The following is a 26,186-nucleotide window of genomic DNA, read 5'->3' as shown; positions in this document are numbered from 1 at the left end:
AGAGCTGGTGCTTCGTACGTATCCATCGCCATCGACCCCGACAGTTTGTCTGTTGTGAATTTCTTCTTTTTTTCCTTTCCGACGGCGATGCGCTAGTGCTTTACGCACTTAAATATACCAAAATTTCTCAAAGGCGCAACCTCGACCTTGCACCATCACAAGTGACAACGTACGACTTGGAAATCTCCAGGAGAACCTCTGCTTGCTACTCACCCAATCGGCATTTTTGATTTGATTCCCACATTGATCACAATGGGTGTCGGAAACAAGCGCACGCTCACCAAAACAAGACGGAAGACACGGTATGGAAGTCATTTGATTCAAGGCCATTATCCTCAAGCTAACCTTTGGATAGGGATGTGGACCAAGTCATATCCGATCTTCGATCCCACAAACACCTGACACAATACAAAGAGACCAAGTTGCCTCAGGATCTCCCCGGGCTTGGGAAGAATTACTGTGTTGCATGTGCCAGGTGGTTTGACACTCCCTTTACCCTGGCTACCCACGAGCGCGGAAAGCCGCACAAGAGAAGGTAAGTCGGCGTTGGCATTGTGCCTTTTGGTTCTCTTTCGCCTCGACTGACAGATTCTGCAAAGGTTGAAGCAGCTGCGAGACGAATCCAAGGCCACCTCGAAACCCGGACAATCGAACGATCTGAATCTCGACAAGCCAGAGACAGCGCAAGATCCTACCGATGCTGGCGTTGAAATGGTTCTGTAGGCTGGTATTTGGATCTCCATCGGACGGCGGCCGACGCCGTAGTTTATACAAACCCGCTATGGATCAGCACCAAACTTGGTCAAAGTCTCTTCCTATCTCAAAGCCCGCCCACGCGGTCTTACAAGACTACTAGGCCGACTAGAGGAACGAACGCCGGGCCTGCCTCTTGTTGAGATGCCTCGTGCTGATGGTAGTCGAGACTGGCGATGCCCAGGGACATTGTGCTTCAGACTGGGTCCTGTCGACTTGGGAGGGCTCTCCACGAAAGATGTGTCGGTAGTCCTTTGCTGCCGTCAGCAAACGGATGCAGTGCCTCAAGCCTTGATAGATGATTGGATCCTTCGAATAAGGGCGCTTACATATAAGTCGCTTCCCCGTCGTGCCCGGGCTTCACATCCGTGGTGCTGGGCTGACTGAGGTGCTGACGGTCTCGACGGAATGACTGGGGAACGGGGCACTAGATACGAAAGGCAATACAGAGTCAGATCAAGTCGCATTGACAAACAGACTTCGCAAGCAGTAGTAGCAGTAGCACCTCGGGAAAGTCGACGCAAAACGCGTTCATGTTAAGGCCGTAGAGAAAGCTGGCGAAGGATTCGCCAAAACGGGCCAAGCTTTCGTCGATGAGCTGGAAATGCATCATGTTTGCCTCGAGATCAGCCATGGCATCGGAGAGCTCCGCGAACGCGGGCTCCAGCCTCTTGAGAGGAAACGCAGCATCGCCGTCGCCTGTAGCATGGACAGACCCGCGGAACGACGACTGTGAAGGCGGGCGAAGCGGGGTGGTAGGTCGCGATGTCCATGTGCGCGCATCTGCATGTCTTCCGCCGCTCTGGTGAACGTCCGGGGCTGTTGGCGGCACCATTGCTGTTGTGATTCGCGTAAACAGTCAGATCCAGGATAGGTACTAGTAGTATTTTGGTGGTGGATTGTGTGTAAACTGAACGCGAATGAATTTATTATTATGGGTGACGTATCTGGCGAAAGAAAAGCAGTCACACCGAGCACAGTCTAGCCCCTCCAAGGACGTGCTAACCTTTCCAAGGCTTGAACTGGTCCCTACGGCGTACAGGGGGAAAAATAAGAGAAAAGCGAAAAAAGAAAACAGAGGAAAGACGAGCAAAAAGAGGACTGATTATGTAATTTCAAGCTTGAGGCGAGCAGGCAACTGTACTGAAAAACTTCCATGACCGTGTAAGTAGATCTCATGCATATACCTATATATGTATATATCCCACCAGTTTCAAGCGTGAACCTGTCCAATACTCAGAGAAGAGTCTCCTGCACCCGGACCGGCCCTGTACCATTCATCACTCATATAGCTATCCGTCACCATGGGGGCTGAACAGTCCTCAAATGCGGGATCGCGCCGCACCGACACTGAGACCACCCAAAGAACATGCTATTATGAACTCTTAGAAGTTGAAAGGACTGCCACTGATATTGAGTAAGCTCTTATGATTAAAACTCCCTGAGCTGGTTCAAAATATTCATCAAAGACTGTTAGAATAAAGAAGGCATATCGCAAGAAGGCCCTGGAATTGCACCCAGATCGCAACTTCAACAACGTTGAAGCGGCCACGAAGAAGTTTGCCGAAGTTCAAGCTGCATATGACATCCTGTCCGACCCTCAGGAAAGAGCCTGGTACGACTCACATCGTGACAGCATCCTCAGCGGCCAGGACGATTCACAGGACGCCTCTGCGCCTCCGACATTTCACAATGTCCGCCTTACCACGGCGGACGACATCATGCGTCTCATCTCTCGCTTCAACGTCACCGTCGTTCCCTACACTGATGACGCCAACGGCTTCTTCACCATCACGAGAGAGACGTTTGAGCACCTCGCTGAAGAGGAAGAGGCTGCTGCCGACTACGATGGCACCGAGTGTCCCGAGTACCCTACCTTTGGCTCAGCCGACGATGAGTTCGATAGCACTGTGAAGCCGTTTTATAATGCCTGGACCGGCTTCAGCACGAAGAAATCATTCATGTGGCAGGATAAGTTCCGCCTCTCAGATGCTCCGGATCGCAGGACCAGGCGATGGATGGAGAAGGAAAACAAAAAGATTCGAGACGACGCAATCAAGGAGTTCAACGACGCTGTCCGATTCCTCGTCTCGTTCGTCAAGAAGCGAGACCCGCGCTACGTTCCCAACAACCAAAGCGAGGCAGATCGCCACAAGTCGCTTCGGACCGCTGCTGTTGCGCAAGCTGCGCGATCACGAGCCGCAAACAAGGATGTGCATTCGTCATTCGAAGTGCCGGACTGGGTGCTGCCCAAGGAAGACGGGAAAGAAGAGGACCAGCCGTCAGAGTCTGAGGAGTCTGAAACCGAGATCCTGGAATGCGTGGTGTGCAATAAACGGTTCAAGAGCGAGAAGCAGTTCGAATCCCATGAGCGCAGCAAAAAGCACATCAAGGCTGTTCAGGACCTACGGCGCCAGTTGAAGAAGGAGACAGCAAATCTCGACCTGGAGGCAACGACTTCGGATGCGGAAGCTTCACGGGATGCAGAAGCTACAAACGTAGGGCCTGAGATTTCACCTTCTCTGCCTGAGGAGAAGCCGGATGAATTGGGACAAGCGAACACGCAAGGGCAGGAAGCAGTCACTGAAGATGAAGCATCAGCGCCCAAAGGTGTATCAGAAGCAGGTGAAGAAGCAAGTCACGACGACAAGCTCGACGAATCATTTGACAAGCTGAATCTGAGATCGACGAGTGAAGGCGACTCAATACGCGTCGATCTTGATGAGGAGACACAGGGCGATTCACCAGAGCAACCTCAGGAGGAGCCCTCAGTTGACGACACGAAACCGAAAGTAAAGATCGGAAAGGCAAAGCTCAAGCGACAAAAGAAAGCTGCGGCCATGACGGCCGAGAACGAGGTAGGTTTCGTATTCTCATAGGCTAATTAGTGGGTTCGACATGTATTGACCAAACATTGACACAGCATCGATGCAACGTCTGCACAGCTGAGTTCGACTCCAAGACGAAGCTATTTAAACATATCCGCGACCTGAACCACGCCGCGGCCACTGTCCAGTCCGGTGGGGCAGGAAAAAGGAGGAAAGCATGAAGGCCTCTTCAGCCGACATGCCGCATTCTCGCATCGCGCTGTTCTGTCAATATGCTGGCCCATGATGAGGGATATCAAATAGATAAAGCGCCGTAACACCGGTTATGGTTGCTGGTTGAAAAGAAGGACCACGACAAACCTATCCGTGCACGGCGGAGAGCATCTTGTCTGAAACGGCTCCCGACGGCACGATCACGTTGTCGCCATATCATCAACATCATCGTCATCGCTCAGGACCTCAACCTCATCCACGGCACCATCCCTGCCCTCGCCGCTGTACAACGTGTGCTCGCGGTCTGCCACGTGGATGATGGCTTTCCCCTGGCCGCTCTCTACACGCTGCCTCCAGTCGGCCCAGTCACTCTCGGACCGAATAAGGAAGCCTATCAGCATGCTGGGGTCCATCTCTTTGACGTGGAGCCGACGTAGTCTCGAGGTATGACATGAGTCGATGTCTTCGTCCGTATAGTTTGCTACATCTTCATGGTATGGAATGGCCTTTCTTGTGTGATGAGGATCGAGATAGAAGAGGTAGCTGCCCTGGCTGCCGACGAAATAGTGGGAAGACGATGGACGGCCGCTAAGAATAACATTAGAACATTAGCTGCAGCTGTATCTACATCAATGGTACTACTTACCCAGCAATGCCAACCGACTGTGGCATCTGGAGTGCGGCGATCAGAGGCTCCCAATATATCGGCGTGATTTTGTCAATACCGAGGCGCGTTCGTATGAGGATCAAGGTTGGGCGGAAATCTTGGTCATCGGGCTTTGCAACCTTCATGAAGCTATCCTCGTAAACATCCTGCCCGTCATTCGGGGAGTATACCTGCAGAGGAAGTCCTGAGGAGCTGGTAAGGGCTCTGTGTCCCAACGTGTCAGCAGTCACAATCACCTTTTGAAGGCTCGGGGGCAGTCCAAAGGGTTCGCATACTGTATGCACTGCGCAGTAGCAGACGGGCCAAACCACTCGCCCGGAAATTTCCCACAAGCAGTAGCCCCGTGGCGTACGAAGTTATGGATCGAAAAGGGTGCCCTTGGGTCGTCGGCAAACATGCTGATGATCTTCCGTTCCTCCTGTTGATTCTGACCGCGCCGCCAATCTAGCAGGGGGTTTTGAGTCAGGCCTCTCTCTCTTGTAAGGCATGATTCGATCTGAGGGGGGGAAAATATACCTCTTCCTAGCTGAAGCGTTGCAATAGTGGTAGCAAGAAGGCTCTGGCCAGACCGAATCATGCAACCCCAACCACTGTCGGAAGAGAAGCCAGTCGGATCCGTGAGTGTGCTTTTGATCCTTACAGAAAACGAAAGCGCAGAAGTAGCCCTCGGGTCAGCGGACTTGGGTATAGGTTCAAATCCAGATCTGTATGTCATCCAGAACTTTGCCGCCATGTCTTCCGTGAAGCCTGGGGGCCACCCGTTCCCCAGCGGCAGCTCCTCGCCCGCCGCCGCTGCTGACGAGAGGCTGCTCGAGGTTGACGCCGGCGGTGTCTCCGGCGCATTTGCGTTTGTAGACGGCTTCGACGGGGGCAGGGGGCTCTGGTTCGGAGGTGACGCGCCGGTCTCTGTGTCGTGGCCGGCCGGTTTCGTCGCCGTCTGTATGGTTCCGGAGCTGTGCTGCTTGCTGGGGTCGAGCTTGTAAGAGCGGCCCAGGCACCAGACAGGCTCGTCGCTGTTCACATCGTTGGACGGCTCGGGGTCCCAGAACATCTGCATGATTCGCCGGTACCGTCCGAGGTCGACGCTGATGTTGGAATCCATGGTTGATGGGGATTGTTGAGAGGACGAGGTTTCCGGCGGGCGATGTTGTCACTGTAGGTACGAGGTACGGATACCCTGTAGGCATGTCCATGTGCCGCGGGCGACCGACTTATGTCATAGGACTCGCCTGTTGCCTAAAGCAGTAACAGCCAGAGGTCCAGCGTTGAATGCACAGAGACGGGGAATTCGATCTTCAGATGCTTAAAATATTACTAGTAGTCACATTTCTTTGTCGAATTACAAAGTCTCTTGTCATTTTCTCTCTGAGTACCTTATCAGGAACAGGTGAACAAACTGTGAGTGAGATACAGCGGTATGCATGTGCCGTAACTGGTGCAAGAGATACATACGAGGGTCTCGGTCTCGATGGCTGACATCTGATATCCATGCTTACCTAAGGCGGCGTCTACCAGTGGAAGTGGTCGCGTGCATGGACTGAGTGACTATCTGCCCGTCATTCATTAATTAACCTCCTGCGCCCAGCAGCCCTTGATGCCTAAACCTCCATCCCATGAAACCACGACTATGTAAATCCATAGCTTGTTGCTTCTTCTTCTCTTCTTCTTCTCTTCACACGCATATACACCATATACTATAATATATCTCGTCTGTTTTCTTTCTTACACCGTCCATGATTTACAATCCAGATGCCCATCACATAGAAGGAATTGAGACTGCCGCCGCCGCATCTCATGCCCCTGTGAACCCGGCAAAGCTCGGAGACTTCAGCAGATTGTACGCCGAGCTCCTCGACTCTCCCACCCTCGCCTTCTCGTCGTCGGAAGCAAGCGACTACTACGACGATGACTCTTCGCCCGCCCTAAAGGCCACCAGCCTGTCGTCGGCTGCGTCCGACCGTATCCCTGACCAATCGCTCGATGACGCCACCCTGACTCGGTATCCCAACGATGCCTCTACCAAACGATCCCGCGCGAGCGCCGTCACCCATGGCTCTCCGCGGGAGATCAAGCACGCTATTCCAGTGAAGGCCGGTGGCCATTCCGGAATAGCATCCTCTCCGCCGTCTCATCGGCGCTGTACTTGCATTCGGGGGCTTCGGACGGTCCAGCAGCCACTCTCGTTGGCTACGCCTCCCCCGGAGTGCCCCGAGTGCTCGCCGTCGGCTACCACCACGCACCGTTCTCGGGCTGTGACCAACAAGCCGCGAGAAAAGCTTCGTCTGAAAGAAGACAAGCACGGAGCGCTCATGATGGGCCTCATCCCATATCGGGTTCGAGACGCCGCCATAGCTGAAAAGCACCCCGAAATCACGTCGCAAGGCGTACATGTCTTCGTCGACATGTCCAATATCGACATTGGGTTTCAGAGCACGCTGAAGGAGGCTCGGCATCTGGACGACCGTGCTCGTCTATCGCCGTTGCCTCACCTGAACCTGCAGTTCCTGACCAAAATCCTTGTTCGGGATCGGCAGGTGGTCGCCCTTAATGTGGGCTGTTCTACCGTCCCGGGTCGTTCGGAGCCTCGCTACGTGCAGCAGCTGCGAGACCTGGGGTATCAAATCGATCTTAGGGAGCGTAAGAGGGTCGTCGAAGTCGGACTGCCCTCAGCCGGCGCGCCCGACACTCTACGCTATGTGGAGGACCTTGTGGACGAGACTCTGCAAGTCCGCATTGCCGAGTCCGTCATGGAATATTTCCGTACGCCGGGAACCATTGTACTCGCTACAGGGGATGCCAAGCCATCTCCGCACTCGGATGGATTCTTTTCATGCGTGCAAAGAGCCCTCAAGATGGGCTGGAACGTCGAGGTTGTCTCCTGGCGAGGCAACCTCTCACTCAGATGGATTGATAAGCAGTGGATGTCTCAATGGCGTGACAGGTTTCGCGTTATCGAACTAGACGACTTTCTAGAAGTTTTGAAATAAGTCTAGATATACCAATATAGGTAGAATATGATGTATATCGGCAATACCACAGGATACCTCACGAAGTGAACTGCACTATGTACGGTGTCGTCTATTTCTCTAGCTGGAGGTCAAGATTGCTACTGGCTACTGGCTTCCCGGCATTACCGCATCATCAACTCGGAAATCTAAAAAGCCAGCGACACGCCCATTGTGTAGGACAGAAGTGGGTAAGAAAGTATGTAGTATACAGGCAGTATATATATGTACAAGTGGTATCGTTTGCATCCGCCGCCAAATAAAAAAAAACATATTGCTTCCAAGGTTGGGGTAAAAGGGGCCAGGTGCCTGGTATCCAAAGAATAGAGTAATATGGGTTCTCCTCCATAACAAGTGACCGGCCACGATTTCGCAAAATTCCGCTAGACATATGCTGTGGCAGATCAAGTTAAAGACGGGGGGTAAAAGTCGTGTACGGTGTTTTGCAATGACTGTACAGGTAGCAAGAAAGGGCAACCAGAATAGAAAAGAAGAAGGGGGTCGAGAGGTAGGCCAGCCTCTTCTCGCATCCGATGAGCAAGTCAAAGTAGTAATAGTTGATGGAGAACACGAGCTTTGCCAGTCAGTCATGTTTGGCTGCTTTCGCGTTCTTCTCGTATCGATGCCATTCCCGAGCTGACAGCGCCGTGGGCTAGAGATGACTGGCTTGGAGGCGGCATGGTGGAAGAGGACGAGGCATGTGGTCCCCCCATCGAGCCCGAGCCACCCGAAGCCACAGCGATCTTGCTTGCCAGCTGCTTTGGGTCCAGAAGATTCTCGCCGTTGCTATGTATTGGATTTGGTGTCTCGCTCCTGTGCAGCGGTGAGGAATGGATGGGAGACGTGGATTTCTTAGTCTGAGTGTCAGTATTCACGCTGTGGCTTCCTCGCGTGGAGTTGCGTGGGGAGACTCGGCCAGTCTAGTTTGGGTGTCAGCAACCACATCGTATTCAAGGTTTAAGGGGGAGGCTGCTGATTCTCACCTGTTTAGCCCATCGTAGGCCACAGCTATTGCACAAGTCTCGCTGTCCGCTTGGCCCTCTCCGCCATTCTGGAGTATTTCGAGTGTGGCAGTTGGCGCAATCGCGCGCCACATTCCCGACGCCCTTTCTTCTTTTCCGCTTCTTCTTGTTCGACAGTAAGCCACCAAGCTCCTCGGCCAAGATACGATTGATCTTCTCCATCTGTCGAAGCTCGAACTGCCAGCTTGAGCATTTGGTGGTTCTGAGTTCATCGAAGATGTTGTCGTCGGACGCCAGAGCGGCATCCTGGGAGCCTGGGACAAGCGCCCCGCCTGCCGGCTGAAGCATCGGGCCACCATGGCCCTGGTGTTGGATATCAGCCCTTAACGAGTTGGCGCCATATAACGCGTTCGCGGCAGTAAGAGTCGATGGAGCATGACGGGACGAGGCTTTCAAAAGCTTCGTCTGAGCCAGGACAAAGGACGGCTTCTGGCCTTCTGAGGCGTCTCCGGGGTACAGGATGGTTTGAGCCTGGAGTCCCTGCCCTCGCCGATTAAGCATCTCATGCTTGCAGGTAGATATCTTGCCCTTCCTTGCCTTTTCGATCGTACGTCCAAACTCTGCCCGTGATTCCTTGCGCATGAGTTCCTGGATGCTTGTACCGACCAAAGACTCGGGCTGTAAATCCAAAAGGGACCTGATGTTTGCCGAAACCGAGAGAAACATGCCAGACGTGGACAATTTGCTCCAGAGCTCGCTATCACCGATGCCGCCGTTCGCTTCCAAAGTGTGTCTCCCAAGGGCAAAGACGGGCCGCTTTCTGCCAACCAGAATGATGCACTTGCGGCCTCTGCCCTGATCGACAAACAATGACCCGTGGCTCTCAAACCAAGTATAGCCGCTCTGCTTCCGCCGTATTCTGAACACGATGTTGACTTGGCTGCCCGTCGTTGCGTCTTTCAGCTCCCGTGTCACCGGAACTATGTCCGAGGGATGGCAAACCGAAGACAAGGGGTTTCCAACCAGGTCCGCGGCGTCGTATTCGAGAACGCGTTTACACGAGGGCGAGAGATAGAGGAAGAGGCCCTTGAGGGATATGACATGGACCACGTCGTCGGTATTTTCGAGAAGCATCTTATCCCAGGACTGCCTATGCCAATCCGACACAAGCCCATTGGGGTTAAACTGCTGTAGGAGGGTAGAGACGTCGTCGACGCCAAGTGTCTGTCCGTTGTCAGACTCCAACTGATTTGACACTGGCGGAGTCCATATGTATTGACCAATGTCGCTGTGCTTGTAGTTGACTTTGACGCCGCCCATTTCCTGGCCAGAAATGGCGTCGGGACATTCAACGAGGTCGATCTGGAAGCCGATGAAGTATCTGATCTCATCGGTATCCCAGGGGATAGGTATCATTGTTAATAGGTTCAGGAACGGCTTTCCGCCCTTGCGATAGTTGATCAAACTTTGCTGCACCTCCCGGCCCTCCTGGATCATCCTCTTGAGGTTGAACACGGCTCCGTCATCAACAAACTCTCGTTTTGAGCCAGCCTCGACCTTTCCATCGGGTGCCTGGAGGAAGCGACAATTCTTGCCCATAATCTCATGGCGGCTGTACCCAGTGAGGTTCTGGAAGTTGTCTGATACATATATTATAGGGCAGTCATTCATCGTGACATCACAAACGACAAAGGCACAGGACATGTCGACAGCCCCGAGATGGATCTTGGGGTTCTTGCGAGTCGCGACGAGCCACAGCGCTTTGAGCATGTCAAAGCCGCTTTTCGAGTAGATGGTCTTTTCCTTGGACTGGTCACTGGTATTCGGAACCGGGTTTGGAGTCGCGGAGGCGGGGCTTGGCTGGGCCATGTCCATGGATGCTGAGCTTTGCTGGGCCGACATGGCAGGCACTGATCCGGGAAGAGGAGAAGGCATGCTTGGTTCAAATGCCACCATGTCCGTTTCCATGGAAAGGTGAGAAGGGCCGGAGGTCATCGTCTGGAACTGTGGAGGCGGAGCATTCATCAAGTCTTCGTCGTGCCCCAATGCCATGCCCTTGTGGCCGCCGTTTGAGCGACCACCTAGTGATGCGCCGGCGGCGCTGCCGGTCAGGGCATAGCCATCGTCGCCGGATGCGAGCTGGTTTGCATCCATCTGGCTGGCGATGGACGTAGCAGTGAGATCTGATGCTTGGCCACTTGTGCCGGGGAATAGATCCATTGCCGAAGGCTCGGCAGCCAATCCGCCCATGTCCATGTTCGCAAACTGAGACTGCATCATGTTGCCCATGAGGTCCTGGGGCATGCCCGAGAAGCTGCCAGCATCGGCCACGTAGCCGCCCATCGGATCCTGCATGCCGATGCTGGCGCTCATGGCGGAGAAGGGAGTCTGCATATCCGGGTCGAACTGATAATTGCCAAAGCCAGCAGGTCCGGCGTCGAACCCCATCATGTCTCTGGGCCCGATCGTTGACATGCGTCGAGGCGGGTTGCCCTGCGGAGCAGGGCCCAGGGCGTTCCCGTAGGCCTGGGGCATGCTTCTTCGTCGCTGGATGTCATGGTGGCCGTCGCGCATCACGTCATCCATGTGGCCGTCCTGGAGCACGGCCTGGCCTGATATCATCGGATTGTTGGACATGGCCGATCGTGACTGATGAAGCTGCTGCTGAAGCTCGGGGGGCAGCGTGGGATCCTGCATCGACATGTCTAAAACATTGGGGGGGAGGTGAGTCGGATGCTGTTCGTCCGGCGGATGTGGAAGCTGGCCGTCCAGCTGCTGGGGGGGCAACTGGTTCGTCTGGTAGTAGCCTTCCATGGCGGCAGCATCTGACCAAGTACACAAGATTCACTGTATCGCTCGGCAAAGGATGAGGGAGAGACGAGGCGCCGTCCGTGGGGTGTCGGATCGTGGTGCCAGTCTTCGGTCTGTCGTCGCTTCGGCGGGCACAAATGAGGGTTGGGATGTGATATGAGCTGATCTGACCATACGCATGCGGGGTGGAACACGGGTTCGAGCTTCTGGTTCGGCAGTCGAAGTCGCTCGGACGAGGCTTGCGACGCTGTGTGCAGAGTCGCGGGCGTACAGACGACGATGGGGGTCAAGGGTTGCGGCTGTGGTTGCGGCTGCGGCTGCAGTCTTCTTGTGCGAATATCGGATATCGGATATCTCTGCACGGCATCCACCACCTTTTTCTCTACCCAGCAAAGATGCGACCACCGCTCTGTCGGCTGGGCGGAGGATCAAACGACCCCTCGACGAGCGCGCTAGGGGAAAGGCGCAAGAGACAGGGCACGTCAGCTGCTGGCAAGCTGAGGATATGGCGGCGTCCCGACACCAGCATCTGTCATATGTAGCTCGTCAAGTTGGTTCGGCAATGTGGCGTTGCATGGGAGATGTTTTGGGGACCGCAGTCCTACCTACACGCAAAAAGGTCAGGTACTACCGACAGGACTATCCCTTAGGTAAGGCAGTGCCTGCGACTACAGTATAGTATCTTAGTACTATCGAGTACCCTTAGTAGGCAAGGCAGTACCTGCTAGTACTGTAGGCAAGGCATGTGCCGACCTGTGCGTGCTTCAGTAGCCGCAGCCTACCACACAATACCCGCGTCTTAGCAGCATGTGCGTGCTGTACCTACCTTACCTTACTTTCATGCTCAGCTGCGGCACGCCTCTTTCCACTCTTCTGTCTGTCTGTGGTGGCTCCTCCCCTGCCCTGTCAAGGCATTGCCTGCCTTCCTAGTCCCTGGTGACGGAGCATTACATCCGCCCTCTCTCCCACCAATCTGGCTCTCGATGCGTATCTGCATGTAACCGCGTCCCAGGCCATCGGTGGGCCCCCCGTTCCATTTACGGGTAAGGCACAGGTATAAACACTGCTATAAATACAGGGCAGCCTGGCGACCTCTTGATTCCATCCGTACCTTATAATAAGCAGTCACGATATCTTACATACAATACATACATGCAACCGCTGTTGGCCACGGTGCAGAACATCGATTCCCTGCAGCTTCCAGAGGGCTCTATGTCATACCTGGCCACGTCGCCGTCAACGTGACAAGGCAAGAATGTCAGTGTTGAACTTGTGCGCGCAGATTATGTAACATGCCCACAGCAAACGTAATAGATAGTCCTCGATGGGAGAAAAAAGGCCCTCGTTCCACAGCTACGGCCCTACATAACTCGGCATTCGAGAGACGAAACCAACTGGTGGCAACAGATGATGGAGACCCTTCGGCTATTGAGATCCCGATAGTAGTACGTATGTATAGAGAATCCATTATTAGCGCTCTTCCACCTCGCAGCGCCATTTACGGACCAAAAAGCTTGACGAAAGAGCTGTTGGTCCCGCCGGTCCCGGGTATCTTGCGATACATGCAGCCTTCTCTTCGGAACGTTGTGCAACCCATCAATGACCCAGCCTTGTGGCGTCAGTTGAGAGAGTTGATCCTCGCCTAATACATTCGACCGAGTTCGCGGTGACGGACAGTCTGTCAATGTACACTGAAGTCCGGAGTAGACCGGGAACTTATCGTTCCGTGGACGCATTCGGTCATGAGAGCGAGACATTTATGAATAGCTGCGTCAACGCGCATCTAGACACTGCCGTATATGTGTCCCGTAGCATGCAAGGCTGCACCTAAGCTGAGTCGACCTCGTAAACGAAGACACGGCCCTTTATCAAAACATGGCCGCAAAGGGCGACAGTCGCCAACCACATGGGTCATCCCTTGAGAATGTCGCGACTTTTCCAATGAGGATCACCCAGAACCAATACGCAAACGGAGTTTGTGCAACACGCGTTCGCGGAATACTCATGACCCTTCCCCGGCCGCCCCCTTTTAAAGAAAGCTGTGACACACCGGCAGCGTTCACTGGCCATCCGCCGCCTTCCGCCTGGAACACCGTCTCAAACAGATCTGAAGATTCAGCGAGTAACACTGCTCTATGGAATTCCTGGCCCCATAGTGTCCATACCTACGGAGCACCATACGAGGTCAAACGAGAGACATGGAGAGATCTCCTGCGCAAAGATACATGTTGAAAGCTTCAGCATGGTTATCCGGCATTCGTCTTCGTCTTCGCCTCCTGGCCGTGGTGCCAGTCGTCATCATCACATACATCGTCGCGTTGGTTGCCATCGATGAGTTCTTCTTCGCCTCCAACAGAATCGCCATCAAAACCGCCCCGGTTGAAGGAGGTGGTAGCACCGAGAATGGACGCCTGGAATCGGCCGAGGCCATGCAGCTGGATTTCGGACGAGTATCCAATAAGACATTGGGGTTTGAAAAAGTCATTGCCATCGGCCTTCCAGAGCGTACAGATAAACGGGATGCCTTGGAACTGATGGCGTCGCTAACCGGCTTCGACATCGAATGGGTGGATGGTGTAAAGCCCTCAAGTATCCCGAATAAAGCTGTGCCGTATGGCATCGATCCAGCGGCAGTTCGAGACAACTTCCTCGGCAGCTGGAGGGGCCACATGAACGCTATCCGGCAGTAAGTGTTGTGAAAGGGTCCCTCTCATCTTCGTGTTCCCAAGGCCCGTCTAAAAGAATGTCAGAGTGGTCGAGCAGGAGATTGGATCAGCGCTCATCATCGAGGACGACATGGACTGGGACATCCATCTCAAATCCCAGCTCCATGATATCGCACATGGCACCCGCCACATACTGCGCGAGGCTTCGACGCTCCCTCACTCGCCCTATGGAGACGGCTGGGACGTCTTGTGGCTGGGCCACTGCGGTGAGCCATTCCCGGAGACGCTCGAAGAGAATGCCGGGCTGCCGCCGGATGACAGGGCACAGATGTCAACCAAGTATATCATCCACGACGATGAGACCGTGCCGCCTTACAGCCAAGTATCCAAGCTCGTGGACTGGTCCCAGTACCCGGCGCGTACGAGGATCGTCCACATGTCTGCGGCACCCATCTGCACTTTCGCGTATGCCGTTTCCCAGAGCGGAGCGAGGAAGATCCTCTACGGACTCAGCGTGGATGGCCTGCACATGGCCTTTGATAATTCCCTAGCACAGCTCTGCCGAGACGCCGTGTATGGACTGGGGAGGAACCAAAGCAGCGGCCTCGACGTCAAGTGCATCAGCGTCAACCCCACCATCATGTTCCATCACAAAGCAAAGGGACTGGTGGCTGCCGGTAGCGATATCCAGGATGTTGGTGGCGATGGCAGTGTCCGTGAAAAGGGCGTGACTGAGTCTATTCAATGGAGCACGAGACTGAATCTGCGCAACATACTGACTGGCAAAGGGCTGGAACCGCAGTTCCAGCAATCTGAATATTATTACGCGCCAAGTACAAAAGCAAGGTAGCCTGCGGCGCCTACTAGACATGTCCGTGGAAGATCAATGCGTCGAACTGGGCGACCTGCATGTATTGAATCTTGCCTGTCGAGCTAGAGAGATCCCGTCGTCCAGATTAAGCATTACCCGTGGGCCCCCAGACCCGACGCTCGCCAATTCATTCGTCGTTTGAAATTTCAGTTCATAATCCCTCCAATGTACTGTACGGCAGCATACCATTCCGTACCGTATATCCGGGTTACTCCAAAACACCGCCCGCCCCGATAATCACCCTTGTTCACCCTTGTGCGTAAGATAACAGCAGACTAAAAGTATGATGACGTATGGGCTCTTCATGGACATGCCCAGTGAGCCCAGAAAAGAGCTACAGGCCAACGTCGGTCTTCAGACGCTCAGTGTCTTGGTTCAGGTGTTGGAAGAACAACTCCAGAGCACGAGCGGCTTGTGAGACAACGGGAGACTCGTCGGGCTGCTGCTCAGTACGCCGCAGTTTCTGTCGCAAGGCAGTCAATTGCTCATCCCTCTCTTTTCGCTTCTTCTCGCGTTCGGCCAGCCACCTGCTCCGTCCAGCAAGATATTTGGCGCTATGGCCGAGTCCTGAGCTCAGCGGCGAGAGGCCCTTGCTGGAACGGTCGAGAGGAGCAGCTGCAAAGAACAAGACTCGCCCAGCCTCATCGTGCTGAAATGCCTGCCGCACAGCTGGGGGCAGGGTTTCGTTAAGGTTATCTGGCAGCGTGTAGACTTCCGGGGGCCGCGGCGGGTTATACATGTTGCCATGTGCCTGAGCCATGCCGGGCGTTCCCATGTTTGGCGGCCTGGGAACTGCGGTATTATGACCTTGCATGTATCCTGTCGGCCGTGGATTCGGCGGCGGCTGGTGGTGCATAGGGTGCATAGGGAGTGGAGCGTAGGCTGGGTTGTAATTCTGCATGTACGCGGGCGCGGGCTGCTGAGGCTGATATTGTTGGTACTGCAGTGGTCGCATCGACATGTGCGGTGGCGGGGTCTGCTGCGGCGGGTGAGGAATTGGCACCGGCGTTTGTGGGATAGATGATCCGGCGCTTGGGGGGACCGGCTGGAAATGTGGTGCGTGGTGGTGTCCGTAATACTGGCCCGGAGGTGGCACTGCACCAACCATGGCATAGGGCACGGCTCCGTTTCTCGCTGCCTCGCTCGTGGCGTCTTTCATCCCGGGATTCATGGGCAGGCGCTGCATCGGTTCCGCGGGTATCTTGGGGTGGGCAGGCATCGCAGGCATCATTGCATCGGGGGGAGGCGATTCCTATATGGTGTAAGAGTCTCCTGGTCAGCCAGATACTCGACAGGTCCAAGTGCAGCTATCGTGGAGAAGACGCGCAGACAATCTAGAGAACATAGATATACTCACATTGGGCCCTGGTGGCCGACGATGAACGGCGCCAATGATGGGGGGAGCGTTCGGGCTTCCCCACGTTGGTCGCGGGAGCTCGTCCGTCTCCTTGGCATCGTCGCGCAGGAGGTGCTTAATCGGGCTGGGAACCTTCTTCATCGGCCGGGGAACGTCGAACAGATCCATCTCGTAGTCCTTGTCCCGCACCTCGTCTGGAAGGCAGCTGGCCCAAGTCTTGATCTTGTTGAAGTAGAACTTCTCCTCGTTGTACCGAGACTCGCAGACGTAGATTTCCTTGTCTGGCGCCAGTCCTCGCGGCCGTCCCTTGTTGAATCGAGTGACGAACATGACATAGCAGCGGTCAATGACGTCGGTAATCGGATGGTCACGATACTGGCCCGTCTTGACAACTTCACGTTCGTAAAAGTGCTTTTCGAATCGGTGAACTGTTTGCTCCGGCCTGTAGTACCAGCATGCGTTGATCCACTTCTGGCCCTCACGATCCTGCCATGTGCGGAAGATCTGCGCAACAATAGGCTTCGCTAGATCGTTGGGATTGCGAATATGCACCCAGTCACCTGCAGTTTCCCCCCCGAGTTAGCCGGATGAGAGTTGATTAGGAGGGTAAAGAAGAAGGAAAAGCGATTGCAAAGGCAGGGGTAGGGGGGGCCAAAGACGTACCGACTTTCCATGTTTCTCCGTTGTACTCGATGCTTGCCAGAGGGAGTTTCCCATCCTCGTCTCGGAACTGCTCGTCTGGCTTCAGCTTTTCTTGCTCTGCCAATACCCGAGCTTGCTGCTGCAGTTTCACAGCAGCCTCATACACCGGGCTGCCATCCTCGTTGTACAACTTGGCATTATCGAACATGAGTTCAAGATCTGATAGCGCCTGATCGACGGTTTGATACTTCTTTCGCTTCGCCTTCTTCTTGATGTTGTCCAGCGCAATGGGATTTGTGATGATCTGGTAGTAGTCAGGAACGACGGCTTTGTCTGGAAGCCTCTCGAACGGTGCAGCAAGCGGGCTCCCGTCTGCATCCTTGACCTTCCTAAGCTCTTTAAGGAGGGAGAAGATTCTGGCTTCCGTTGGGGTAAGGAGCATTGGCGGCCGGCCTCTCGTTTGAACCTTTGCGTCTCTGCCATTGGCGCGGCTCCCTCGATCCGATGTGTAGCGTCGCCGATTCCGCCCTTTGTAGTCTTCATCGTCGGAGTCCTCGTCGCTATCCTCTTCCTCATCCTCGTCGTCTTCATCGCCATTGCCGGTTCCCTTCATCCTCTCGTCTTCGTCCTCGTCTGCAGACTGCTGCGATGGCGACTCTTCGACGGGAGGCAGCTCTCCCAGGTCTGGCAGACGCGCATCTTCGGCCGTGATGTCGCCGCTATCGACAAGTTTCTTGAGTTCCTCCTGGAAGATCTCTCGAAGCCGCTCAGCAGCACCGAAGATTGGTGCCGAAGGGCGATTGTAGACTTGCGCGTTATGGCATATCTGGGCGACGTCCTTGACGAACTCGGCGAAGGCAGTGTACTGCTTCTTCTGGATTTTGCCCTACTACTGCGTTAACAAGGCCGCCGCTGGGCAATTGACAACCTCTCAAGACATACTCGGATCGTGCTGAAAGCAACAGGCTCGGAAATGATGTCGAAGTAGTCAGGTAAAAGGCGTCGATTCGGAATGCGCTGAAACCCGGCCGCAAGCTCTTCGCCACTAGAAGGTCTGTTAGAAAACAGGTAGACGCGCCGCAATCTCTGGTGCAACAAGAACTCACTTTTCTTCCACGCTGCATAGGTATTTTGACAAGTCGGAGATTGTCTGGTATAGGTCGTGAGGCTCATCCTGGCCCGCATTGTCTCCCGCGTCTACGTTATTTTCGGCGACGGTCTCCTTCATTTCCACGTCGCCATCGGTCGCGTCCTTGGGGCGCTCTTCCTCCATTTCGTGCTACGGCAGCGTCCACGCCTCGGCATGCAATTGTTTTCTCGGGCAACAGGCAGGGGATGGTTGAGAGGCGACAACAGGCTCCATGGACGCCCTGTGGCTATCGTCGTGAGCCGCGAATTTGCTGCTACAATGCGAAAGCCTCGCGACGGCATCCAATTCCTTAGTCAGTTGAGGAAGCGACCATACTGAAAAGAGACTAGGGTCGGCGCGAGATCGAACGGCAGCCGGAACGTGATATTTTCCGATCAAGCCAGCAGCTGAGTCATGGTGCGCCCCACTGTTAAGCCGTGCCTCCCTTTAGCACCAGCTTAGGCCAGGCACCTCGATCTGCAATCCAGTTTTCAGAGTTGGCACGCCTGTTGGTGCGTGGCGCACACACGGAAACCTCCTACCGCATTGGGGCAGCACCTCCGACTACATCCCATACGAGCACCTCGTACCCCCAGACCTCCAAAGTGTCCTCCATTGGCGAGGACGCCCGAGGGCGATGCGAAGTAAAAATGCCTAATGCCTGATGACAGAATCATGATCGAATTTGCCTTTGGCATCTCGTGAATGGGTGTTGATCTGCTTCGTGTGCTGCGTGTATTGCAGCGTCGTGCTTGTACTTGTGCGGACTAGACTATATTAGTCCTTATCTACAAACCCGCAGTCGATTCACAGCGTCTCGGCTGCTGCTCGTCGCGGATAAAGTGCTCATTGACAGATTGCTTCGACAGTCCACATCTGCCACCAGCGCTCCACCAGCTTCCAGGCTGATACGTTAGTGCCAGTCCATCGTGGCCGATGTGCCGGTGCTACAGGATTGCTCCATCGTGCTAGAACAACCTGTTGTTGACAAGTGTATGACGCCTGGACGCGTCTTACGAGGACATGCTCGCTCCGCTTCCGTCGCGATACGATATGCACCTATTGGCTGCTGCGTGGCTTACGGTGTGTGCAACGGTGGCGCGCACGGTCAGAGAGAAACCCACCCAATCCGTTCCTTGCATTTCAGGTGCAGTATTTCCGATGGCCACTCCGAGCTTCCCCCCTGAACTCAATCCGTCCTCAGCACGATGGCGGCTCACGGAGGGGCTGTGCTAGGGGAATGCTCGCGAGTTTGAGAGGCAGGCGGTCCTTAATTCCACTGGAATTCCTGCCGCATCGTGCCGGGGTATCGCTATTAATAATTCCTAGGTGGCGAATCGGTGATGAGCTATAGTTGTAGCTCCTAGGAACCCAGTTGAAGGTAAGGTATAGTAAGGTAAATAGTACCACCTAGCATCGAATGCTTGCGGATCTCTGGCTGGTCGTCTCGCCGTCTCTGTGGCAAGCGTCCGGCGGTGCCGTCCCCAGCTGGCCAGGCACGAGTACCTGCACCGCCGCCGCGTCCCACACCTTGGACGCACGTACTCCGTGCCTGTACCTGTGCTCGCTTTGCGAGGTGTGCCTTTGCTTGCATGCTCCCATCTGCCCCTTTCCTGGCTTCCCCACCCGTCCTTTGCAAGCTGATACACAGCACCTCCGTTCCGCTCTCCGCCCTATTGGCCCGTAAAGGGGGAGGCGCGCCCCCTTAAAGTCGCAGCTCAGGCCTCCTCCACGTGATCCTGCGTCCTACTGAAGTTTCCTGTTTTCCCACGGCTCTGCTTGTTCTTGGCAGTCTTTCGTTCTGGCGGGCCATCCATCTTTCTTGTCTTTCCCATACCTGCCCTTACTTACGTCTCTCGTTACTGTTTGGTTCTTGCTGTGACTTGTCTTTCTGTTCTGGCCAGTGTTTTCCACGCTCTTCGCATCGCCGCTTGTGGTTGAAACACAAGTGAGCACCATTCAACTGCTGCAGAGCGTCTCTCGTCACTAGGTCACACAGCTGGGCTTCTGTTCCTGCGAGCTTCCGCCCGCTGTCCCATTTGCATTCCATCGCTCATTCTACTCTGTTTTTTTCATCATTCTCAGTCCATTCATGAACTCCAACCACTAGGTAAGCATTCCCGTGAGAAAAGGCGCCATATCATACTGCCCAGAGCGGCGGCAGGCCCTTTTGCCGCGTCTTGGATTAACTGGATCAACCGCTGACCCCCGACCTTTTGCCTTCTCACAGGTAACTTTTTCTCAACATGTCGGGATATCCTGGCGGCGGTGGCGGCGGCCACCACGACGGGTACGATGATGGCTATGGTCAAGGCGGCCAACGCGGAAACGGCCAACAAGGCACCGATTCCTACTATCAGGACGATCAGTACTATGACAACAATTACGATGCCCATGGCGGAGCCCATGGCGGTAACCCCGGAGGAGACGGTTACTATGATGAATCGTACGACTCCCAGATGCCAATGCTATCTTCTCCTTCTTCCGATGACCAAGACTGACCGTGAGACACAGAGGATATTACAACGCGGACCCCAACAACCCGTATCATCACGACGGCGGGTATTATGATGGCGATGATCAGTATCACGACGAATATCAGAATCACGGAGGCTACTACGATCAAGCTCCTCGTCAGGGCTCTGAGGAAGATTCTGAGACATTCAGCGACTTCACCATGAGGTCGGACATGGCCCGCGCTGCCGAGATGGACTACTATGGTCGCGGAGACGAACGATACAACAGCTATGGCGACCCTCAGTCAGGCAACCGAGGATTCAGACCCCCTTCCTCCCAGGTCTCCTACGGCGGCAACCGGTCGTCGGGCGCGTCAACGCCAAACTACGGGATGGACTATGGCAACGTCCTGCCTGCAGGGCAGCGCTCACGCGAGCCCTACCCAGCCTGGACTTCGGATGCTCAGATCCCTCTGTCTAAGGAAGAGATTGAGGACATCTTCCTCGATCTGACTGCCAAGTTCGGATTCCAAAGAGACAGCATGCGCAACATGTACGACCACTTCATGACGCTGCTGGACTCTAGGGCCTCGCGAATGACGCCCAACCAGGCACTTCTATCCCTGCACGCTGATTACATCGGTGGTGACAACGCCAACTACCGCAAGTGGTATTTCGCCGCGCATCTCGATCTGGATGACTCGGTTGGCTTCGCCAATGCCACTGCCAAGGGGTTGAAGCGCAAAGCGAAGAACAAGAAGAAGGGAAAGCAGGACGATGCTGCGAACGAGGCCGAGATGCTGCAGGAACTCGAAGGCGACGACAGTCTTGAGGCCGCCGAGTACCGTTGGAAAACTCGGATGAACCGCATGTCGCAGCACGACCGAGTTCGTCAGATTGCTCTTTATCTGCTTTGCTGGGGAGAAGCGAACCAAGTCCGATTCATGCCAGAGCTGCTCTGCTTCATTTTCAAGTGTGCACATGACTATCTTGGCTCTCCCGCGTGCCAGGCTCTGGTCGAGCCGGTGGACGAATTCACCTTCCTCAACAACATCATCACGCCACTGTACCAGTACTGCCGAGACCAGGGATACGAAATCCTCAACGGTGTCTACGTTCGTCGTGAACGAGACCACAAGCACATCATTGGTTATGACGACTGCAACCAGCTCTTCTGGTACCCGGAAGGTATTGAGCGCATTGTATTGCATGATAAGAGCAAGCTCATTGATGTCCCTCCGGCCGAGCGTTACCTGAAGTTGAAGGATGTCAACTGGAAGAAGTGCTTCTTCAAGACCTACCGAGAAACTCGCTCTTGGTTCCATCTCCTGACCAACTTCAACCGTATCTGGATTATCCACCTTACCATGTTCTGGTTCTACACCGCCCACAACGCCCCTACGCTGCTGGTGAAGGACTACGAGCAACAGCTCAATCAGTCGCCCTCTGCCGCTAAGCAGTTCTCCATTGTTGGCTTTGGTGGTGCTATCGCAGCACTGATTCAAGTCCTTGCCACTTTGGCGGAATGGGCCTATGTTCCGAGAAGATGGGCTGGCGCGCAGCATCTCACCAAGAGGCTGCTCTTCCTCCTCTTTATGCTCGTTCTCAATGTTGCGCCCGGTGTCAAGGTCTTCATGTTCCCGGACAAGAACCCCAACTCCGCAATCGACCATGCTCTCGGAATCGTGCACTTCATCATCGCCATCATCACCTTCCTGTTCTTCGCCGTCATGCCTCTGGGTGGCTTGTTCGGCAGCTACTTGGTGTCCAACTCTCGACGATACGTGGCCAGCCAAACGTTCACGGCTGCTTGGCCGTCGCTGCCGTTCAATGACATGGCTGTCTCTTATTTCCTGTGGCTGACAGTTTTCGGAGTCAAATTCGGAGAATCATATGTGTTCTTGGCACTCTCGTTCCGTGATCCCATGAGGTACCTCTCGATTATGCACCTGTCTTGTCAAGGTGATCACCTTCTGGGTGGTGACATCCTGTGCAAAAATCAGCCCAAGATCACACTGGGCCTCATGATTTTCACGGACCTGATTTTCTTCTTCCTGGACACATACCTGTTCTACGTCTTGATCAATGCCATCTTCTCCATTGCACGATCGTTCTACATTGGTTCTTCGATCTGGACTCCATGGAGGAACATCTTCTCTCGTCTGCCGAAGCGCATCTACTCCAAGGTCTTGGCAACAACGGACATGGAAATAAAGTACAAACCCAAGGTCCTTATTTCTCAAGTCTGGAACGCCATCGTCATCTCCATGTACCGAGAGCATCTCCTTGCCATTGACCACGTGCAGAAGTTGCTGTACCACCAGGTTCCGTCAGAGCAAGAAGGAAAGAGAACACTGCGAGCCCCGACTTTCTTCGTCTCTCAAGAAGATCATTCCTTCAAGACGGAGTTCTTCCCCAGCAACAGTGAGGCTGAACGCCGAATTTCCTTCTTTGCCCAGTCGCTCTCTACGCCTATTCCGGAGCCCCTGCCGGTGGACAACATGCCGACTTTCACAGTCATGATTCCCCACTACGGTGAAAAGATCCTTCTTTCCCTGCGAGAAATCATTCGTGAGGATGAGCCCTACTCCCGAGTTACACTTTTGGAGTACCTCAAGCAGCTTCACCCGCACGAATGGGATTGCTTCGTGAAGGACACCAAGATTCTGGCTGACGAGACATCGCAACTGAACGGCGACGAAGAAAAGAACGAGAAGGACACGGCCAAGAGCAAAATTGACGACCTTCCGTTCTACTGTATCGGTTTCAAGTCCTCCGCCCCTGAATACACCCTCCGTACACGCATTTGGGCGTCGTTGCGCTTCCAAACGCTGTACCGAACAATCTCCGGCTTCATGAACTATAGCCGTGCTATCAAGCTGTTGTATAGAGTCGAAAACCCTGAAGTCGTGCAAATGTTCGGTGGCAACACGGATAAGCTGGAGCGCGAACTGGAGCGCATGGCCCGCCGCAAATTCCGCATTTGCGTAGCCATGCAGCGTTATTCCAAATTCAAGAAGGAGGAAATGGAGAATGCCGAGTTCCTGCTCCGCGCATACCCCGACCTTCAGATCGCCTACCTGGACGAAGAGCCCCCCGTTGCCGAAGGCGAAGAGCCCCGACTGTACTCTGCTCTCATTGACGGCCATTCCGAGATCATGGAGAACGGCATGCGACGTCCCAAGTTCCGCGTTCAGCTCTCTGGTAACCCCATTCTTGGTGACGGAAAATCCGACAACCAGAACCACTCGATCATCTTCTACCGTGGTGAATACATCCAGCTCATCGACGCCAACCAGGACAACTATCTGGAGGAATGCCTGAAGATCCGAAGCGTGCTCGCCGAGTTCGAGGAAATGAAGACTGAAAATGTGTCTCCGTATACCCCCGGTGTTAAGACCAACTCGCCTGCGCCTGTGGCCATTCTCGGTGCCCGTGAGTACATTTTCTCCGAAAACATTGGTATCCTTGGTGATATCGCCGCCGGAAAGGAACAGACATTCGGTACTCTCTTTGCGCGTACCATGGCTCAGATTGGTGGAAAGCTTCACTACGGTCATCCTGATTTCCTCAATGGTATCTTCATGACAACTCGTGGAGGTGTTTCCAAGGCTCAGAAGGGTCTGCATCTGAACGAAGATATTTTCGCCGGTATGAATGCCATGTTGCGTGGAGGCCGAATCAAGCACTGCGAGTACTACCAGTGTGGTAAGGGTCGTGATTTGGGTTTCGGTTCCATTCTTAACTTCACCACCAAGATCGGTACTGGTATGGGTGAGCAACTTCTGTCTCGAGAGTACCATTACCTGGGAACCCAACTGCCCCTGGACCGTTTCTTGTCCTTCTACTATGCTCACGCCGGTTTCCACGTCAACAACATGTTCATCATGCTGTCCATCCAGATGTTCATGATCACGCTCATCAACATTGGAGCTCTGCGACACGAGACCATCCGATGCGACTACAACCGAGACGTCCCTATCACCGATCCCCTGTTCCCCACCGGTTGCGCCAACACGGACGCCTTGATGGATTGGGTCCAGCGCTGTGTCTTCTCCATTTTCTTCGTCTTCTTCCTGTCGTTCGTTCCCCTGATAGTGCAGGAATTGACCGAGCGTGGTATTTGGAGGGCCCTGAGTCGTTTCCTGAAGCAATTCCTCTCGCTTTCACCGTTCTTCGAAGTCTTCGTCTGTCAGATTTACGCGAACTCTGTGCAGCAGAACATTTCCTTTGGCGGTGCCAGATATATCGGAACAGGTCGTGGTTTCGCCACAGCGCGCATTCCCTTCGGTGTCCTGTACTCTCGATTCGCCGCCCCGTCAATCTACTTCGGCGCGAGGTTGTTGATGATGCTTCTGTTTGCGACCGTCACCGCCTGGCAGCCTGCCCTCGTTTACTTCTGGATCACCTTGCTTGGATTGACAATCTCGCCCTTCCTGTACAACCCGCATCAGTTCGCATGGACCGATTTCTTCATCGACTACCGTGACTACCTTCGTTGGCTGTCGCGTGGTAACTCTCGCTCGCATGCTTCTTCGTGGATTGCTTTTTGCCGACTTTCTCGAATCCGAGTCACTGGTTACAAGCGCAAGAACCTGGGCGACGCGTCAGCCAAGCTGTCAGGCGATGTTCCCAGAGCAGCCATTACCAACATCTTCTTCACGGAAATCTTCACGCCGCTCCTGCTCGCTATTGTTACGCTTATTCCGTACTTGTTCATGAATGCACAGACTGGTGTCGTTGCCGATAAGCAGAAGGTCCCCAAGGGCCAGAAGGCCCCCAAGATTCAGCCTACCGACTCTCTCGTTCGAATCTTGATCGTCGCTTTCGGCCCCGTCGCCATCAATGCTGGTGTGTTGATGGTTATGTTTGCCATGGCATGCTTTATGGGACCTCTCCTGAGCATGTGCTGCAAGAAGTTTGGCAGTGTCCTGGCCGCTATTGCTCACGCTCTTGCCGTCATCTTCATGTTGGCTTTCTTCGAAGTGCTCTTCTTGCTCGAGGGTTTCAACTTCTCTCGCACGATGGCCGGCATGATTGCCGTGGTGGCGATGCAGCGATTCCTGTTCAAACTCATCGTCTCGTTGTTCTTGACGCGAGAATTCAAGGGTGATGGATCCAACATTGCCTTCTGGACTGGAAAATGGTACTCCATGGGCTGGCACACCGTCACTCAGCCCGCTCGTGAATGGCTTGCCAAGATTACCGAACTCAGCATGTTTGCGGCTGATTTCATTCTTGGACACTGGCTGCTGTTCTTCATGATTCCTGTCATCCTCATCCCTCGCGTTGACGTACTGCATTCGATGATGCTGTTCTGGCTCTTGCCAAGGTAAGTTCTTTGCGCTGTGTCACCTCATTATGGTACTTGTACTGACATGTTTTCTTAGCCGACAAATTCGTCCTCCGATTTACTCCATGAAGCAGTCGAAGCTTAGGCGACGCCGCGTCATTCGCTTTGCCATTCTTTACTTCGTTCTCGCCATCGTCTTCATTGCTCTTATTGTCGGCCCGATCTTTGCTGCCAAGTCCATCCCTACCTCGTTGACCGACCAGCTGTCGGACATTGCGAACTTCCGACTGTTGCAGCCAAACCACCAGAACAATGACAACACGAACGGAACCCAGCAGACTGGTACCGGCGCCCCAGACTACACTGGCGCTGGCAGGAAAACGACAACGACGACTGGTGCGGGTGCTGATTTCACCGGCAAGATCAGGCTATTTTAATCATGTTGGTTTAATTCCAGTTGTAACCTAAAAGTCTCTCCATTATGGAGCGACAGATCAAGCTCTAGAATGTCTATAGCTACATCCATAGTTGGC

The 26,186-nt window shown here is 54.2% G+C and overlaps 9 protein-coding genes across 9 annotated transcripts; 5 read left to right on the top strand and 4 right to left on the bottom strand.

The window, feature by feature from the left end:
• Positions 1 to 252: 252 nt before the first annotated feature.
• Positions 253 to 723, top strand: BBK36DRAFT_1169752 (hypothetical protein; the record flags this gene model as incomplete). Its single annotated transcript, XM_024895357.1, has 3 exons — positions 253 to 302; positions 356 to 535; positions 600 to 723. The coding sequence occupies 3 exons, from the start codon at positions 253 to 255 to the stop codon at positions 721 to 723; spliced, it is 354 nt and encodes a 117-aa protein (XP_024749402.1).
• A 188-nt stretch (positions 724 to 911) lies between these two features.
• On the bottom strand, positions 912 to 1,438 carry BBK36DRAFT_1135648 (hypothetical protein; the record flags this gene model as incomplete). Its single annotated transcript, XM_024892711.1, has 3 exons — positions 912 to 1,024; positions 1,061 to 1,180; positions 1,259 to 1,438. Coding segments are annotated over 2 exons (255 nt in total), but the record flags the coding sequence as incomplete, so codon positions are not given.
• A 619-nt stretch (positions 1,439 to 2,057) lies between these two features.
• BBK36DRAFT_1169750 (DnaJ-domain-containing protein) lies at positions 2,058 to 3,632 on the top strand (the record flags this gene model as incomplete). The annotated part of the gene is made up of 2 exons (XM_024895356.1): positions 2,058 to 2,170; positions 2,231 to 3,632. The coding sequence occupies 2 exons, from the start codon at positions 2,058 to 2,060 to the stop codon at positions 3,630 to 3,632; spliced, it is 1,515 nt and encodes a 504-aa protein (XP_024749400.1).
• Positions 3,633 to 3,674: 42 nt separating this feature from the next.
• On the bottom strand, positions 3,675 to 5,512 carry BBK36DRAFT_1135647 (protease required for autophagy; the record flags this gene model as incomplete). The annotated part of the gene is made up of 6 exons (XM_024892710.1): positions 3,675 to 3,806; positions 3,852 to 3,886; positions 3,918 to 4,382; positions 4,441 to 4,665; positions 4,737 to 4,905; positions 4,978 to 5,512. 4 exons carry the CDS (start codon positions 5,510 to 5,512, stop codon positions 3,995 to 3,997), a joined length of 1,317 nt encoding a protein of 438 aa, XP_024749399.1. The 3' UTR covers positions 3,675 to 3,806; positions 3,852 to 3,886; positions 3,918 to 3,994.
• A 682-nt stretch (positions 5,513 to 6,194) lies between these two features.
• On the top strand, positions 6,195 to 7,448 carry BBK36DRAFT_1160193 (hypothetical protein; the record flags this gene model as incomplete). The annotated part of the gene is made up of 1 exon (XM_024894272.1): positions 6,195 to 7,448. The coding sequence occupies one exon, from the start codon at positions 6,195 to 6,197 to the stop codon at positions 7,446 to 7,448; it is 1,254 nt and encodes a 417-aa protein (XP_024749398.1).
• A 605-nt stretch (positions 7,449 to 8,053) lies between these two features.
• Positions 8,054 to 11,242, bottom strand: BBK36DRAFT_1120144 (blue light regulator 1; the record flags this gene model as incomplete). The annotated part of the gene is made up of 2 exons (XM_024890664.1): positions 8,054 to 8,386; positions 8,450 to 11,242. 2 exons carry the CDS (start codon positions 11,240 to 11,242, stop codon positions 8,054 to 8,056), a joined length of 3,126 nt encoding a protein of 1,041 aa, XP_024749397.1.
• A 2,426-nt stretch (positions 11,243 to 13,668) lies between these two features.
• Positions 13,669 to 14,755, top strand: BBK36DRAFT_54829 (glycosyltransferase family 25 protein; the record flags this gene model as incomplete). Its single annotated transcript, XM_024898239.1, has 2 exons — positions 13,669 to 13,925; positions 13,990 to 14,755. 2 exons carry the CDS (start codon positions 13,669 to 13,671, stop codon positions 14,753 to 14,755), a joined length of 1,023 nt encoding a protein of 340 aa, XP_024749396.1.
• Positions 14,756 to 15,110: 355 nt separating this feature from the next.
• Positions 15,111 to 18,048, bottom strand: BBK36DRAFT_1160190 (BAH-domain-containing protein; the record flags this gene model as incomplete). The annotated part of the gene is made up of 5 exons (XM_024894271.1): positions 15,111 to 16,028; positions 16,134 to 16,693; positions 16,797 to 17,661; positions 17,718 to 17,820; positions 17,882 to 18,048. The coding sequence occupies 5 exons, from the start codon at positions 18,046 to 18,048 to the stop codon at positions 15,111 to 15,113; spliced, it is 2,613 nt and encodes an 870-aa protein (XP_024749395.1).
• Positions 18,049 to 20,150: 2,102 nt separating this feature from the next.
• Positions 20,151 to 26,090, top strand: BBK36DRAFT_1120475 (glycosyltransferase family 48 protein; the record flags this gene model as incomplete). The annotated part of the gene is made up of 4 exons (XM_024890701.1): positions 20,151 to 20,350; positions 20,419 to 25,117; positions 25,151 to 25,692; positions 25,751 to 26,090. 4 exons carry the CDS (start codon positions 20,151 to 20,153, stop codon positions 26,088 to 26,090), a joined length of 5,781 nt encoding a protein of 1,926 aa, XP_024749394.1.
• Between the last annotated feature and the right edge of the window lie 96 nt (positions 26,091 to 26,186).

Source organism: Trichoderma citrinoviride, assembly GCF_003025115.1.
Source record: "Trichoderma citrinoviride strain TUCIM 6016 unplaced genomic scaffold BBK36scaffold_8, whole genome shotgun sequence".
In the NCBI taxonomy this organism is placed as follows: domain Eukaryota; kingdom Fungi; phylum Ascomycota; class Sordariomycetes; order Hypocreales; family Hypocreaceae; genus Trichoderma; species Trichoderma citrinoviride.
This window is presented reverse-complemented; position numbering and strand designations above follow the sequence as displayed.